The following is a 17,699-nucleotide window of genomic DNA, read 5'->3' on the forward strand; positions in this document are numbered from 1 at the left end:
ATGTTCTCACCGATTTGCTTCATTTCTCTATTCTAGTTCTAAATATTACACCATTCTTTGTTTTGCTGTGCTTCCTTTTTTCTTTCACTATTCTTTTCTTCTCAGTGTCCACATCATTAGTAATCTAGGCTGGACTGTACCTTCAAAGTTAAATGCAGCGTGTTGATTCACTCTTAAATAATACTTTTTTTTTCTTTTTGATTGTGTTTGAGTGTAAAACTGTGTTTCAATCTGGTAGTTTGCTTTCTGATTCATTTCTGTAATATATGAAAGGAAATAAATAGCTTTTCATCGTGTGTTCTGGTTATCAGTGCTGATTTTATTTTGTAGTGTTGCTTGTTCTGTTGTAGTTTGTTCTGTCATTATTGCATTTCGGTTTTTTGTTTAACTTTTGTCAGTTTGTTTTCAGTTTTGGGTTTTATAAGGGTTTTTATTTATTTTGCGCAGGTTCAGTTTTCTCTTAGTTGATGGCAATAGTAGTTGCTAATTTCATTCTACGGACACAACTATTTTTATCGGGTAGATTGAACGGCTGAAACAACGAACAAAGGAGTACAAAACGATAAAAACTTTTGCAACGGTAACACACTTAATCCGTTTGGCTTATCTGCCCAAAGCAGCCATATCAAACGGATTGACATTGAACATTCGGAAAGCGCTGTAAACTCTCATCCATGGGGTTTAGTTTTGCCGGACTCTTACCTTCATTTCTCTTCGTTTTTTTTTTATTATTACGTGTTTTGTTTAAGATTCATCTAGTGGTTTTAAAATACGTAAAAAATTATCCAGTCTTTGATTAATACTATTTTTGACACATTTTTCCACTGTTCATTTTTAATCAGTTTTATGATCCGTTCTTGTTATGGTTTCATTAAGCTAGATTTTTATTCTAAAATGGCATGGGTAATGGGGGTGAATGAAAAGTTTGTGTAAGCGTTTTTGATAGTGTTGTGAAGGTATTGCTAATTTTCACTGGAGTTTTGGAGTCTTCTATAATTTGTTAAAATATTAGAACAATGTCATGAGTACGGTGCAGATTCTTTGTGAACATTGTGAATGAACTTTTCAAATCAGTGGTGCTCAAATAGCGGTCCTTGGATTCCAAATTTGCGAAAATTTCAAATGTTTCCAATCGTATCGATAAAATGTTTTAAATACGAAAAATTTCCATGTGGCTTTATTACGAATTACAACATGAGCCTGATGGTTTGGTACCACGTTAATACTGTGTACACAAAGCAAGGGTTTTCCAAAAATATTGTACAAAATATAAGATCGCAATCGCTGAAGGGCTAATAACTGTGGAAGCGCGCAAATGTGGAGGAATGTGGAGGCAATATACTTATATTTTGCATGTAGCCTAATGGCGCTTGTAAGGCACGGTCCATAGAAAATGCGAAATTTAAGGAACTAATTTAGCACACAAAAGAAATATTTTAAATCATATAGTCCAATTTTGTCCTATTTTATACAGATATAGTTAATGTGCTAAAACAAAGAAAAGTTCGAATGTTTTGTTCTTCAAGAGTTTGAAAAAGCGTTTGATCGTTACATACTCTGGATATAATAAACTTTCATGGTTCGAACATTGCATTGAATTGTTGAAAATATTAGTTTGTTCGGTCTTGGAGAATATAAGAGGTCTTAGAGGACTTATTTTTCATGGTGCAATAAAATATTTTACCAGAGTAATGGTCTTGGGGCCATTTGCTTCTTATGGGTTTTTGTGCCTTAATTATTCGTCAAAGTTGCGGATTTTTTAACGAAATTTGTTACTTTAGTTGGAGACATCTTAGATGAACACCGGGTTACAGTTTTCAGTAAAACAGAGCCGCATGCAAGGCCGCATATCAAACTTGCATAAACCTCAATCACGACGAATGCTCGAGACAAGACTTGTAAAGAGTCTCAACCCGTGGTTGACGTTTCAGAATTATTCATCACAAAGATAAGTAGCTCGATGACTGCATGATAGCAGGCCGCTTGAAGATTGGAAGCCACATGTTCCAGTTCGATTGCTTTCGCCTGTTTTCTCACGAAATAAATTATGCCTCATATCGTTTTTTTTTGTTCTTGCTGAATAGCCCTTTTCTTTTCAACCAAACAGATTGAACTTTTATTGTCGCATTTGATTACCAGAGATTCGTTGATGTCGTACAGCTCACGGATGAATCCCCTCCATCAGACAGCCTCTTGAGTGACCATTGAAATCGCCATGTATTCTGCTTCTGTGGTTTATAGAGCGACAGCTTGCCTTCTGGAACTCCATGAAACTGCTCCAACACACTGTAGAAATACATATCAATTGGCTGATCGCCTGGTCTCCGGATCGTTCGCCCAAAGCTTGCACTGCTTGGTCCCTTTGAGGTAACGCAAAATTCGTTTGACCGCTGTCCAGTGTGGAATCCCAGGATCAATGCAAAATGAGCTTACCATCGGCCACTTTATAGTACACACACATGTCGTACTTCGAACGCTTCAGTCCTTGAGTTTCGCTTGAGTTTATGGTCCAGCTTGAACTCTGCTTACCTGTTTGAGTCCGTATAAAGCTTTCTTCAGTCTGCAGACCTTCCTTGGGGCAGCATCATCTTGGAATTCCTCAGGCTGCTCCAAATATGCCTTGGAGGAATGCTGTCACAGCGTCCATTTGGTAGACAAGAATACCCATTTGCGTATCTAGCGCAAGTAGATGTTAAACTGTGGTGTAGCGGACAACAGGAGCATATGTTTCGTTGTAATCCATTCCTTCCACTTGCGAGAATCCTTTAACTACAAGTCTTGCCTTGTAACGCTCGACAGAACCATCCATAGCGTGTTTGATCTTGAAGAGACACTTGTTCTTCAACGCTCTTCGCCCCTTTGGAAGATCTACAAGACACCATGTCCCGTTGGAACTCAATGCTTCGTACTCTGACTGCATTGCTGCAATCCATTGTTCGCGGTCCTCGCGATTCAGTAGTTCCTGCACCTTATCAGGATCCTGGACTACCTGTGGAATACATTCCGGCGAAAAATGGTTACCGCTATCGATGGTACTAGGTAACTTGCCTTGGACTGGGCGCTCCCAGTCACTATACCCAATTTTGTGTTGCAATTCAATAGCTACTTCCTTCGAGTGTGATGGGAGCGCAGTGCTGGTCAATTTCCCGAGCTACGCATCACGCCGTACTTGGCTGCTTTGACTCTGTGAAGTTGCAACTCCCTGCGCTACCTCTCACTGCGCGTAACTGTAGAATTCTGAGCAAATTGCGAGGGGAGCGCAAGTTGATTCAGTGGGCCTTCTTACACTATCCGCGTCAAATTTCCGCTGCCCCTCTCTGCTCTGCCGGAATCCTCGCTCGAGTCGACGACCACGTGTTGATTGTCGATCACCTTCAACCGGCGCTCGGCATCTACGACCACTTGCTGATAAACTTCCGTGAATGAATACCATCACTTCGACGGTCAAATCCGCATTTTCCGTCTCCGGTAACTCCTGTACCGGTCACTCGTCCGGTATTACGACGTCTCACCTCTTAAAAACATGATTTTTCTTCGTATCGTACATACAATGGACCTTGGAACACTCCGAGTAGCCTATCAAATTGCACGGTACCGACTTGGGGTCCCACTTCGCACCAGTGATGGAAAGTGGCGAACATATCTACTGAACTGGAACACAAACAAAACCAAACGCTCCCGAGCGTCAGAACGCTGGTTTTCTCGCATCTATCGTGCTCCCGAGTAACTAAAGCTAAAAGTGATTCGTGAACGTTTTCGGAGCTGTTCAAAGTCAATCGTGCTTTTGGGAAAAAAGCTGCTTCCCCTCCGAGATTTATGGTTTCCAAGGGTTTTTGACTACAAACTAATAGTTTACTCTCGATTTGATGGTTATAAAATTAATTTGTCGGACAAAACCATAATAAATCACTCATTGCTCGGTTACTCGCGAGTAAACGTTCCCGAGCTTGTTGATACTTCTTTAGAAATGTTCTCCCGAGCAGACGGGTGCGGACTTACTCACACCTAGCCAGTTCGCGAGTCTGTAATGTTTGTTATGCGTTGGTATACACCCGTGAGCTGCTTCATGATGTATAACTGCTTCGCACGCTTGACCTTAGGAACGTACGCCATTGCTCTTGCTCCGAAGACTCGCAGTTTAGATAAATCCGGTTTGCTTGCCGCAAACTTCTCGAATGGGGTGACTGAGATGCGCTTCGTTGGCGATCGGTTGATTAGGTAAACCGCTGTCGATGCCGCCTATGCTCGAAACCGCTTGTCCAACATACCGTCGAACAACAAACATCTTGCTCACTCCTGAATTGTCCGGTTCATGCGTTCAGCCAACCCGCTTTGCTCCGGATTGTGAGGCACTGTTGTCTCATGACCAGGTATTGCAGAACTCGCTCTCATTTGATTTTGAAGCACGATCAAAGCAAGCAAAGGAAAACATCCCATCTGTTGCGCTCCATGATCGGCAATGTAGGGTAGGTGTATAAGTTATGGACATACAGTAGAAGCTCGTTATAACGACAACTTTTATAACGACAAAAGCTCTCTATTGCGACATTTTTCGGTCCCATGAAACACATTTCGATGTTATAACTATTCTCTATAACGACCTTTCTCTATTGCGACGGTCCCTTGCGATGTCGTTATAACGCGCTTCGACTGTAGTGGTTTCCTAATTCACCATACGTGATTACTTCAATGTCTTCAAATTTTGAAAATTTTTGTGTGTTGTAGTAGTTAGATTTAAGATATATCTAGATGTTAAAACATCCAAAAAGATTTAAAATGTGAAAGTTATCAAAATTTTACATATGGCCAAATAGGGAACCACTATGGCCATAACTGGTACACTTTCCCTATCACAAGTTGTAACATTTTTCTCGCTTGTTTGCAGTTGGGGGAAGGTGTTTTACTCTACTGACACGATCAACAAGCCCCGAACTTCCGATAGTAAATGTGTCCCCCAGGTTTTGAGCTTGTTTCAATCGTCACTGGATACCTGAAACGTCCATTCTCATCGTCGGATGGTATCTCTTCGGCAGTCCCATCATGATTATCAACGACATCCACTGGTCGTTTAGCTGACTTGTGGTCAAAATTTCGTCCACGTACTCTTCAACGGAAGAACAGTCTTCGAGTACCAGTCTTATTAGCTTGCGCAGCAAACTAATCTTGCGATACTTTCCGCAGTCCTGGAAGGCCATTCGGAGACTGTGCCAAGCTTCTTTGACCGTTCGTGCGCTTTGGACTAAGCTGTAATTATACCTTTTGATACTGAGGCAAATCATCGTCAAAGCACGGTCCGACAAGTCCTCGCTGATCTGCACATCGTCCGGTGAATTGACGGCACGCCATTATCCCTCCTTGATCATCACAATCCGCATTCTAAACGCACATGCTGCGTAGTTTTTTTCGACAACTCACAGAATGTTGTTCCAGTTATCAAGAACAAAATGCTTAATATCTGGATTTTGTTGCTGGTAACGTTAACATCATTCATGCGCGCTGTCAGTTTTAGTAACGCTGGAGAATATACTCAGATGTCAACAAAGGTGCAACGAGTGGGATGAAAGTAAGAATTGCAGGAGATTGATTTTTATGTAGTTGCCTATTTGTATGAATATTGCCAATTTATTGAGCTGCTGCTGCTGCTAATGTTGCCGGAAGAATGTGAAGGGTGCTGTCTAAGTGCAACCAGATCGTGTCTACAAGCATTTACTTCCGTGAGCGGTAGTTCAGTTGTCATTAAAATGGGAGAAATCATCGCTGTGAAAAATAGTGATTATGCTTCCAGGATACCATTAATAGCGATAGATTCCTTGAAAAAGTACTCCTTCCAAGATGACCGCTCATTGCCTGATATCTAAGGCCGGTATTAAACTTTGGAACCAAAGTTCCTATTTAAATGAATTGAAAATTTGCCTCCATGAATTAGGTCCCGTGTGAGAACTGACAATCACAAAACCCCAGGCAATGGACATGCCCTATATCAACTGCAGCGATTTGCAGTAGACAGGATGTCCCGGGCCCGATCTATCTGGCAAGCCAATCGAGCCCTCTGTCACCATAGAAGATGGTGTCTCCATCATGTCGATAGCCTGCAAAACCCGGAACAAAATTCATGCATTTATGATTTTGGTTCTTGGCACCATTCCGTTACCAAGGCGTTACGTATGTGATGTGGAATGATGTTCACAAGCTCGTGACTTTTGTTCATGGTGTATATTCGTAAATAAAAATCTGACGTGTTCCAGATAACATGACTGGATGTTGACGATTTTCGGAACGAATTATTTTGCGTGCGTGCTCCATTCCCAACCGGAACACCGAGTTGAATTGGCGGTAATCTTCCGTTCTTCCCATGGACATGCTTCAGAATTGCCTGAAAACTTTTTGCGAAAAAAAATCCTTTTTCGGCTAATTATTTGGCCGGTTGCTAGGTTCCCAGTTGCAAACAGCTATGGACCGATGCACGAGTTCACTATTTGACGTTTGAGCGGTGCCTTGTTATTTACGTGACCATGGCAACTAGTGAATTCGGCACCGCTCAAACGTCAAATTAGTGAACTCGTGCACTGGTCCATACTGGGGCAATAACCTGATAGAGAGTAAAAGCGTCTGAACATGTATACACAGACAAACAGACGTAACACTCGAAATGTTTGCATTGTACAATGAAGTAGCACTCAACTCTAAATTTTGGTAGTTGGCCTCATATCGCTTTCGTTCGTGTTTGACGTTTGCGCACTACTGCCACCTAGTTAATGGTTTGCCAAACACCGTATTTTAGCACAGAGCTGTAATATTCGCGTGGCTATGTTTTGCATTGGTAATTAGCTGTTTCGTCTGTTTGTCTGTGTATACAGTCTAGCAAAGAATGATTTATTGGTCCAATTATAAATGCAACGCTTACAACGCTTATGCTATGACGTTTTACGCATTTGAAATGGACCTTACTATGCAAATATTGCCACCACGCATACGTATACGAGTTTGTGTTTACTGTGTGCTTAAAAAAACTTAAACCAAAGTAAAATTTCAAAAGGACACATCGACATTGGTAAACATTAGCTTTGCAAGACGCTGGTGAGCCCAATTCAACTCGATCACGCTTACCAATACCACTATCAGGAAGAGCTAATATCAATCTTTCTAATAGTGGTGATAGTTTGCGTGGGCGGGCTTAAAAGGTCTCAATAGCAACGTTTCTGAAAAAAGGCTCAAGACCTCTTGGGCCCTTTTCAAATGTTTGTCCAGATTTATGCTCTCCCAATAAACAAAGTAATTTGGGGTAATATTTATCAGTATTTTATATTTCTTAAAAAAAGTTGCAATCGAAAATGCAAATGTTGCAAGTTTTGTATTTTTAAAACAAGTGCTGGCACTCGTCGCTTCTGACTATACATTGTATTTTCCTTATTTTCTGAGTCTTCGATCTCAGAGCAGAATCTCACTACTACTTTTTTGATTCTCCACTGTATTTTGTTTTCTGAAAATTTTAAGCACGTTTAAAATAGTAGTTTACGGAACTAGTTGCAGAATGATGATTTTTACAGCACGAGTGGTAGATTTATCCTACGAGGCTTGCCGAGTAGGATAATAATGACGAGTGCTGTATAAATCGTGTTCTGCAACGAGTTACGTACAACATTTTTTGCAATTTTGTTGCAGACCACTTGAGGGCATCAAAAATTATATCGGAATGCATTCACCATTATTTTACAACTTCTGTAAAATTGTTATGTAATGATTCATTACGCAACTCAAAACAGTTGCGTTATGAGAAAGCGTTGCGTAATGAATCATTACAGCACTGATTTCAGATGCGTAATGACTATTCCCGCACTGCATACTTCAGTGCAGGAAAGTAGGCCGTTTCATGACAGATTTTCGTGATGAAAAACACCCTATTCATTCGGCAACTTATTCCGTAAACTACTATTACGCTTTTTCCAATATGGCTGTAAATTGATCACTCATGTAAATAGGGGGCGGACCTGGTATAGTGGTTAGACCACACGCCTCTCACGCCGAGGACCTGGGATCGAATCCCATCCCCGAGATAGTCACAAAAAAGTGACGACTTCCTTCGGAAGGGAAGTAAAGCCGTTGGATGAACTAGCCAAGGGCTAAAAATCTCGTTAATAAAGATAACAAAAAAACTCATGTAAATAGTATATCACGAAAACTATTCCCAAAATAAAAAAAAAACAAAGTCTAAACACATGAAACAAATCAATTAATGAATAAAAATTGGGATTCGTTTTCCATATAAAGGTTATGTTGACATGACGATTTTCGCATTTTAAATGGGCCGTACTGTACGTATATCACCTCGACTTTTGTATTCTTATGTGTATTCGTTTACCAGTTTGTTTTTGCTGGGAGCTGCCCAACAGTCGAATCAAAGTGTCTGCAAACGCACTGAAAAAGAATTATGAGAATCATGGGCAAACATAATATATGGTTTAAAGTGAACCAAATTGAAATTTAGTTGAATTTATTCTTCGTGTAAGTTTTTGAATACGTTTTTTCTCGGTTCATCAAAAAATCTGCACTGCAAGCTGCCACTAGTGTCCAATCAAGCACAATATCGGAAACGGAATAAAACTGACCCTCATGGCTGTAATTACTATTGAAACTCAACGGTAAAACATCAATCCATTCACACTGCACTAAATTCTACAATCCTACAGGTAAGAGTGAATGCAGCTACTTATCTCACAACTACGTGGTATGTGTCGTTATTTGCGTTGCTTCTTTTGTCCATTGAAATGTTACACTGTAAACTGTTTTCAATCGTTAGTCACCTGTGTTATTTTACTCTACGTGTTGGTTTTATTTTTTGTTGTTGTTGCTGTATAAATCTGACCACTGTCGGTCACTCGAAAAATGCTGTATGCAGATCACAGAAATTGCATCACGCAATCGATAGGATATTTCTCCGTTTCTTGTTTTCATTTTTATTTTTACATTCGCGGTCAATTTGAATCACCTTCCGCTTTAGTGTGAATTGTTGTGTGAATGTAATGTTTGTGTCGCAGTTGTGTTACTTTTTATGTTGAAAAGTCATGGATGTTGAGGTTTTCATGAGTTTGGTATTCAATGGAAAACAAGCTTGAAAGCAATGAAATATTTTAAGGAAGTACTGAAGCCACCAGCATCGAATTGTTAACAGAAACGTTAAACTACAAACATTAAAGTGGCATTGATTTATTTATACATATAGTTTCCCTATATTAACACTAAGAATTATAAAATTCAAGGGCAGGATATGTTTAATTTTCATTTATTATTAAGTTCAATGATGAAAACCTGAAAAAATAAGCAAAAATATAAAGCAAGCTAGCAAAGTTAAACCGTCGGATCTTATCCTAGTCGAAATGTTTTTTTTTTGTATTTTGGCAGTGATGTTTTCTTCAATATTGTTGGATAATTGTATTTATTCTCTCGTTTACTTTGCTCACCTGTCGGGAAAACAAAACTGAAAGATTTAAATGTTACGCTTTGTCACTATTGCAAATAAACTTTTAAACAAAACAAAAACAAAAATATTACATTCTAAAATGGCCACATTCGATACGAAATCTTTTGCACTCTTAACTTGAAGAATTTTAAATTCACTTGACTATAACAACAAAGTTATACACTTCAAAAAATCTATATACATGTCAATTATCCTAAAGTAAAAAAAACGCATTCAATGAAGCTGATGTAGTAAAACGAAATGGTCCGAGAACCGATTTGCAAGGGAGGGTGATGTGATTCTTAAAACTAATTAAAATACAATGAGACTATTTGCAATTTGCCCACGCTCATGGAGTTATATAATACCAATACTCAAATTTTACTTTTTTCGCAAACGCTTGGAATTGCCAGATGTGTGCATCTGAGTTTTAATTTTTGATCCACCTTCTGCTCTAAAATCAGTTTATCTAGGTTCGCTAACCGCTTTTCTATTTCTCACTCGTGTTTCTAAAAAACTTACGTCCTGGTGTATAATAGTCTAATGAGAAAACTTTTCTAGATAATGATGTGTTTATTCGGGGACGATAGCGAGAATGAGCAGAATCGTATCAATGCTGAAGATGAAGATGATGATGATGGCGTTAGTGATGACTTAAAAGTTTTTGTGATGATGACAATGTCTGAGGGGAAGAGGTTCATTCTAGTCTTCTAAAGTTACTTAAATGTCTAAATATGAGTTTTTGTTTACAGGAAATACTTTTCAAACGGAATCATCTCAAGGTGACGACAACGAATGTACCGCACTCCAGCTTTTGAAGTGTTTCGGTTGTCGTTGCTTGCTCTTTGAATGTGTGTGTGTCTGTCTGTGCTTGGGATGTGTGTGTGGTTCATGACCGTAGAGGATGATACAAGCTCATTTTTCGGGATGCCAGGGATAATTTACGTCCTGCTGGGCTTCCTCCTTCACTTCTCAATGCTGAATGTCAGTTCACGATCTTAGGCTTAGGCGTGACGTTTCATGTGTAGTGCCAAATGGTCCGAGCGGGAGAAACACCGGTCACAGTGTCGACATTTGAACGGTTTCGCTCCGGTGTGCTTTCGGTAATGGCGGGTGAGTTCATCGCTGCGGGCAAAGCGCCATTCGCATCCATCCCAGGAGCATTTGTACGGTTTCTCGCCTGTAACAGAAAGAGAAGGAAAAACTGGATTAGTTTTGAAACGAAACATTTGTACGAAGTTGGTATAGGCTCATGTCATAGTCCAGAATATGTTATTTATGGCGCGAAAACTTCGATGAACAATGTTACAAATTTTGCTCGATTATGTAATTTACAAATTCATTTGAGCAAATAATGGTGTAACATAAGTATCTTGACGAATATAGCATAGAACTACATTATGCAAACGCAGCATGGAAGCTTAAGTTTTCCTGGATACCAAGGATGCTTCTGATTCGGCTTTCATACATACAGTATAAAAAATCTGTGCAAAAGTTTTACACAGCCAATCAGCATGGAACCTTTTGTGTTCAGTAGATCACATTCACATGATAGAGCTACATTCATTTACTCGTCCAAATTGATTTAAATAATAAGAAAAACAATTTATGTTCCTTATAATTTTAACTCCCATACACCTAATTTGGCCAAGGCACTCCCAAATTGGCCACTCCCATGAGAAATCAATGCGATTGGCCAATTTAGAAACCGAAGTTAAATCTCTGGCCGAAACTGGTTCCGTTGGCCTATATTGACCAACGGGATTTTCATAGCGTAAAAATGGTTTTAGCTCAGTTTTGATATTTACACACATAATATGGATTGAAAGCTTACTTTTGACATATTTGTAGTATAAATACGGCTTTTTTTTAATTATTTATAACATTTTCTCTTAGAATGGCCAAAACCGGTGATTTTACACTATTGAAAAATTACTCGCACATTTTGAATCCAGACCAAATACCTAGAGATGCAGAATAGTAATGGATATTACAACGACATTCCTTCTCTTCTCCGATGCCGTTTTTGCCTTCATAATAAACACAATTGTTCGATATTTAACTGTTTCATACAGATCTAAAAGAAATCTTCTCAAAGCAATTCACTATTAATGCAAAAACCTGAACACTTTTGAAGTTATGTCCCCATACCCTATTATAATGAAACACGTTTTGTTCGCACACAAAAACTACAAGTGTACTGGGTGGCCTTATCGAATTTCTTACTTTCAATATTAATGTAAACAAATTTAGGGAATGCTCTTGCTTAAGTCTAATAAATTACATTCATTTTTCTTTGTCTGTCGGTGTGCTGCCGCTATGCTGTGTTACCCACCGCTTCGGGATGTCGAGTCCTTTTTCAGAGGACTTCCGCTTCTTCCTGTGCTCTGCAGCACACGATGTCGGTGGAGCTGCTGTTGATTTTAGTTGCGAAATGAGTTCTACTATTGCACATTGCTCCTCGTATGGTGACGGTGAAACGGATACGACGACACAGGACCACCGGAAGTCAACGGATCTCCTCTGGTAAACTCTGCGACCCTTTCGAAGAAGAGCGTGTTTCGTACCGAGGTGAATGTAGTACTTGAAAAATGAGTTTCAACTTTATTGTGCAAATCATCGCTAGCTGCAAGAGTGTAAAATGAGTAAAATTAATCCGGAACAGGGAAGTCAAGTGGAAGCATAAAATTGAAATATTTATCAAATTTTGTGCGGCTTTCGAGGAAGTAAATCTGGGTAAATTGCCACCAACAACGTCGGCAATGGGAAACTTTTCTGGGCTGTTTGAATTTTGACACTATCTAGGCGTTCATCCACCAAGCAATGGCAGAAAACCGTCACCCAATGGAGACAGTTACACATTCGTTAGATACAATTAAAACTTTAAAACAAACAACCACACAAAAAAGCGTAGCAAAGTCCCTCCGGCAATTAGAGGAAACGGAAACTGTAGCTGTGGTTTTTTTCCTGATGTTTCCGCTTCCTTTAGTTTTCGTTTCGCTTTCTGATCGGACCCCGTAGAGTAAGGTGGGGCAAAAGTTCGACTTTAGTGGAATAGTCAATGTTTCCAGATATACTAAAATAGTTGAAAAGATACAAATGCCACAGTGGGCCTTCTACACATTGACAACTATGTTGCCCATAAAAGCATAACTTCGCCATATAGATCTTCGAACCTATACCTTTTTTCGTCGCATCATTCATGTTTTCATATATACTTTACTATGCATATGAAAATTAACAAATCTTTGATTTTGATAACCTTCAAAAATTGACCGTTCCAAATATTTTGTATGATTCCTGTGAAGCTGAATCATTTTGGTGACTATTTAATTTTCACATCATGGTACAATATATGTACAGAAAACCAATTGTGATTTCATGAAGAAATAAAAAGATACAGCATGCACAAAAGGGTACAACTTATTTCTCGAATCAGTGCGCATCGTACCTTCGTGCTGTGCGTACACGAATTCTCTCTGCTCTTGGAAGTTTTCCTAAAAACTACCTAAAGCAATAAAACAGTACTTTTCAGTGCTACATAAACAGTACTTTTCAGTGCTAAAATTAAAAACGGTACTTTTCAGTGCTACTAAAACAGTACTTTTCAGTACTATTTTTTCTGCTATTGATCCCTTTACGATCCTTGTTTGGACCCGTGCCTTCGATTTTTCGTTGGACCCGTTGGCGAAAGCTAGCGGTGGTAATCCTTCTTGGACACCGTTTAGGGAAAAAACCTTTCGAAGGTCACGTCTTTCTCGTTTATTAACTAAACATGGTATCAACAACTAACAAAAGGAAGGGTGAATCTCTGAATTCACTACTTCCTTCCAAAAAAGTGGGTTTTAAAACTGTCACTACACGTGGCAAGAATGGAAGAAAGGACGCTTCCCCGGAATGCGAAGTTTCTTCCAAGGGTGAAATGAATAATTGTATCGAAATGAGCAATCAGTTCGATGCTCTAGACAAATTTTCCGAACACCAAATCGAAGCAGCCTCTAGCCCAGGCTCTTTGATTCAAGTGAGGAAGCAAAGAGTGCCGCCTATCGTGGTCAGTTGTTCCGAATTTGCGGGATTTAGGCAGGAGATCTTGAACTCCATTAGGGGAATCAAGGTTTCCTTCCAAATCGCAAAGAAAGGAGACTGTCGCGTTTTGCCGGAAACTCTTAAAGATCGTGAACTTCTTCTCAGACATCTTGAAGAGAAGAAGCACAAATTTTTTACTTATGACGACAAAACTGAACGTTTGTTCAAAGTTGTCTTGAAAGGTCTCTCAAGTGACTATAAGTCACCTGAAGAGATCAAAAATGAAATAAATGATATACTTGGATTTTCCCCAGTCCAAGTAATCATTATGAAAAAGAGAACCCAATCTGGCATTGTTCGGAAAGGGCTTTCTCAAGAATTTTATTTAGTTCACTTTAACAAAAAAGAACTAAATAATATTAAAGCTTTAGAAAAAGCAAAACTTTTGTTCGATGTCCGTGTGACGTGGGAACATTTCCAGAAACCTGGAGGAAATTACCAGAACCCCACTCAGTGCCGTCGGTGCCAAAAGTGGGGTCATGGTACAAAAAATTGTCGCATGGATGCTAAATGCATGATTTGCGGAGGTTCTTCTCACGCCAAAGACGTCTGTCCAGTGAAGGAAGATACCACCAAATTCATATGCTGTAATTGCGGGGCTAACCATAAGTCCAATTTTTGGAATTGTCCTTCACGCAAAAGGGTCATTGAGGCTCGTGCCAGGCAGATGAAAGATAATATCCGTTTCGATAACGGTCGTTTCCGGAATTTGCCTGGTAGAGTATCGAACAATGCTCATTTTTCAGTTAACGATCGCTTGATCATGAATCATACCCATCAGGAAGATCATAATCATGCTCATTCACAAACTAATTTCAATCCGTCGGGTAGCCGTTCGAATCTTTCAATTTCGAATGTATCTACCCACGGTAAATCCTTTGCCGATATCGTAGCAGGAAATTCGAACTCCTCCCCTGTTCGACCCATGGGTACCCATTCTACTTGTTTCAAATCAAATGGAAAAAATTCTACCGCCACAGGTAACTCCGCTTCTTCGTCCACCGGAAATTCCAATGGGAAATCACATGACATGTCTGCCTCTGATTTTAATTTTCTAACTGAACAATTGAATCTAATGATTGATGCAATGTTCAAAGCCACCACTATGACTGAAGCAGTCCAAGTAGGTGTAAAATTTACAAATCAAATTGTTATTGGATTACGTTTTTCTAATGGATCCAAATAATAATTTAAATATTTTAAATTGGAATGCTCGTTCTCTGAATGGTAAAGAGGACGAGCTGTTTAATTTTCTTACGGTTAATAACGTGCATATAGCAGTTATTACCGAAACGTATTTAAAACCTGGATCTAAACTCAAAAGAGATCCTAACTTTTTTGTTTATTGTAATGATCGACTTGATGGGGCATGTGGGGGAGTTGCAATCATCATTCATAGGCGTATAAAACATCAACTGTTTTCATCATTTGAAACTAAAGTTTTTGAAACTTTAGGTGTTTCTGTTGAAACACAGTTTGGTAAATATACTTTCATAGCTGCCTATTTGCCTTTTCAATGCTCTGGACAGCAAGTTAATTTGCTCCAAACTGACTTGCGAAAATTGACTCGCAATAAGTCACATTTTTTTGTCATTGGTGACTTTAATGCCAAACATCGGTCATGGAATAATTCTCAAAGTAATTCCAACGGCAGAATTTTATTTGATGAGTGCTCTTCAGGATATTTCTCAATTCAATACCCTGATAGCCCCACATGTTTTTCCTCTTCTAGAAATCCATCTACGATTGATTTGGTCTTAACCGACTCTAGTCATCTTTGTAGCCAACTGATTACTCATGCTGATTTTGATTCTGATCATGTCCCTGTTACATTTCAAATATCCCAAGAAGCGATTCTCAATCCTATCAGCTCCACTTTCAATTATTTACGAGCCGACTGGAATATATATACAACGTATGTTGACTCTAATCTTGATGTTAACATTTCTTTAGAAACTAAACTTGATATTGACAATGCTCTTGAAACTTTAACAAATTCCATTGTTGAAGCCCGGAGCATTGCAATTCCAAAATGTGAAGTAAAATTTGAATCCGTGATTATAGACGATGAACTTAAACTCTTGATCCGTCTTAAAAACGTGAGGAGAAGGCAATTTCAACGCACTCGCGATCCTGCTATGAAAATTATATGGCAGGATTTGCAGAAAGAAATCAAGAAACGTTTTGCTCAACTAAGAAACAAAAATTTTGAAAATAAAATTTCTCAATTGGACCCTGGCTCTAAGCCCTTTTGGAAATTATCTAAAATCTTGAAAAAACCTCAGAAGCCAATACCGGCATTGAAAGAGGAAAACAAATTATTACTAACTAATTGCAAAAAAGCTCAAAAACTTGCTATGCAGTTTGAAAGCGCGCACAATTTTAATTTAGGACTTACTAGTCCAATTGAAAATGAAGTTACTCAGGAGTTCGAAAATATTCTCAATCAAGAGAACGTTTTCGAAAATGCCTGGGAGACTGATTTGGAAGAAGTGAGAACTATTATTAAAAAATTCAAAAACATGAAAGCTCCTGGCGATGATGGAATTTTCTACATCCTCATCAAGAAACTTCCAGAAAGTAGCTTATCATTTTTAGTTGATATATTTAACAAATGTTTTCAATTAGCATATTTTCCTGACAAATGGAAAAATGCTAAGGTTGTTCCAATTTTAAAACCAGACAAAAATCCTGCAGAAGCTTCTAGCTATCGTCCAATCAGTTTGCTTTCCTCCATCAGTAAACTTTTTGAAAAGGTTATTTTGAACAGAATGATGGCCCACATCAACGAAAATTCAATTTTTGCCAATGAACAGTTCGGATTCCGCCATGGACATTCGACCACTCATCAACTTTTACGTGTAACAAATTTGATCCGTTCCAACAAATCTGAAGGCTATTCTACTGGTCTTGCTCTTCTAGACATAGAAAAAGCATTCGACAGTGTTTGGCATGAAGGTTTGATTGTAAAATTAAATAACTTTAATTTTCCAACATACATTGTTAGAATAATTCAAAGTTATCTGTCAAATCGTACACTTCAGGTTAATTATCAGAACTCCAGATCTGAAAGACTTCCTGTAAGAGCTGGTGTTCCTCAAGGCAGCATTTTGGGACCAATATTATACAATATTTTCACATCTGACTTACCTGAGTTACCTCAGGGATGTCAAAAATCTTTGTTTGCGGATGACACAGGCCTCTCCGCCAAAGGACGAAGCCTGCGTGTCATCTGTAGTCGATTGCAAAAAAGTTTGGATATTTTTTCTTCATACTTGCAAAAATGGAAGATTTCTCCTAATGCTTCCAAAACTCAACTTATAATATCCCCACATAAACCAAAAGCTCTTTATTTGAAACCTTCAAGTAGACATGTTGTCACGATGAGAGGGGTTCCAATTAATTGGTCAGATGAAGTTAAGTATCTAGGGCTCATGCTAGATAAGAATTTAACTTTCAAAAATCACATTGAGGGCATTCAAGCCAAATGTAATAAATATGTAAAATGTCTCTATCCCCTTATTAATAGAAAATCAAAACTTTGTCTTAAGAACAAGCTTTTGATATTCAAACAAATTTTCAGGCCAGCCATGTTGTATGCTGTACCAATATGGACTAGCTGTTGTAATACCAGGAAGAAAGCTCTGCAGAGAATTCAAAATAAAATTTTGAAAATGATTCTGAGGCTTCCTCCCTGGTATAGTACCAATGAGTTACATAGAATATCCAATGTTGAAACATTGGAACAAATGTCAAATAAAATAATAAATAATTTCAGGCAAAAATCGTTACAATCTTCTATTGCCACGATTAATGCGTTATATGTTTAGGTTAAGTTAGGTTAAGTATATTAAAAACGTTTTTTTTTTCTCTTATAAGCAGGTGAAATCAACTCACCTGTAAAAAAACTGAATTGCTACGGCAAATGAAATGTAATATGTTGTTAACAAAATGTTAATTAAATCTTAAATTTATTTTACCAAATTAGGATGATAGTGTTGTCTAATAACACAGAACACCTAGATATAAGAAATGAATGTAATGTTTGGAATAATACTAATAAAGAAATTAAAAAAAAAAAAACTTATTTCTCGAAAGTTTTTAAAACCGACAATTTGTATATTCTACGAAATTAAAATCAAAATAAAAGAGAATA

At 38.4% G+C, this 17,699-nt stretch overlaps 1 protein-coding gene across 1 annotated transcript in view; it reads right to left on the bottom strand.

The window, feature by feature from the left end:
- Positions 1-9,188: 9,188 nt before the first annotated feature.
- LOC5572908 (Krueppel-like factor luna) overlaps positions 9,189-17,699 on the bottom strand; it is a 143,506-nt gene continuing 134,995 nt past the window's right edge. Inside the window, exon 3 of the mRNA XM_021842987.1 lies at positions 9,189-10,637. Within this exon, the coding sequence (XP_021698679.1) occupies positions 10,462-10,637 (176 nt within the window). The 3' untranslated portion in view covers positions 9,189-10,461. The remainder of the gene's footprint in view (positions 10,638-17,699) is intronic.

Source organism: Aedes aegypti, chromosome 2, assembly GCF_002204515.2.
Source record: "Aedes aegypti strain LVP_AGWG chromosome 2, AaegL5.0 Primary Assembly, whole genome shotgun sequence".
In the NCBI taxonomy this organism is placed as follows: Eukaryota; Metazoa; Arthropoda; class Insecta; order Diptera; family Culicidae; genus Aedes; species Aedes aegypti.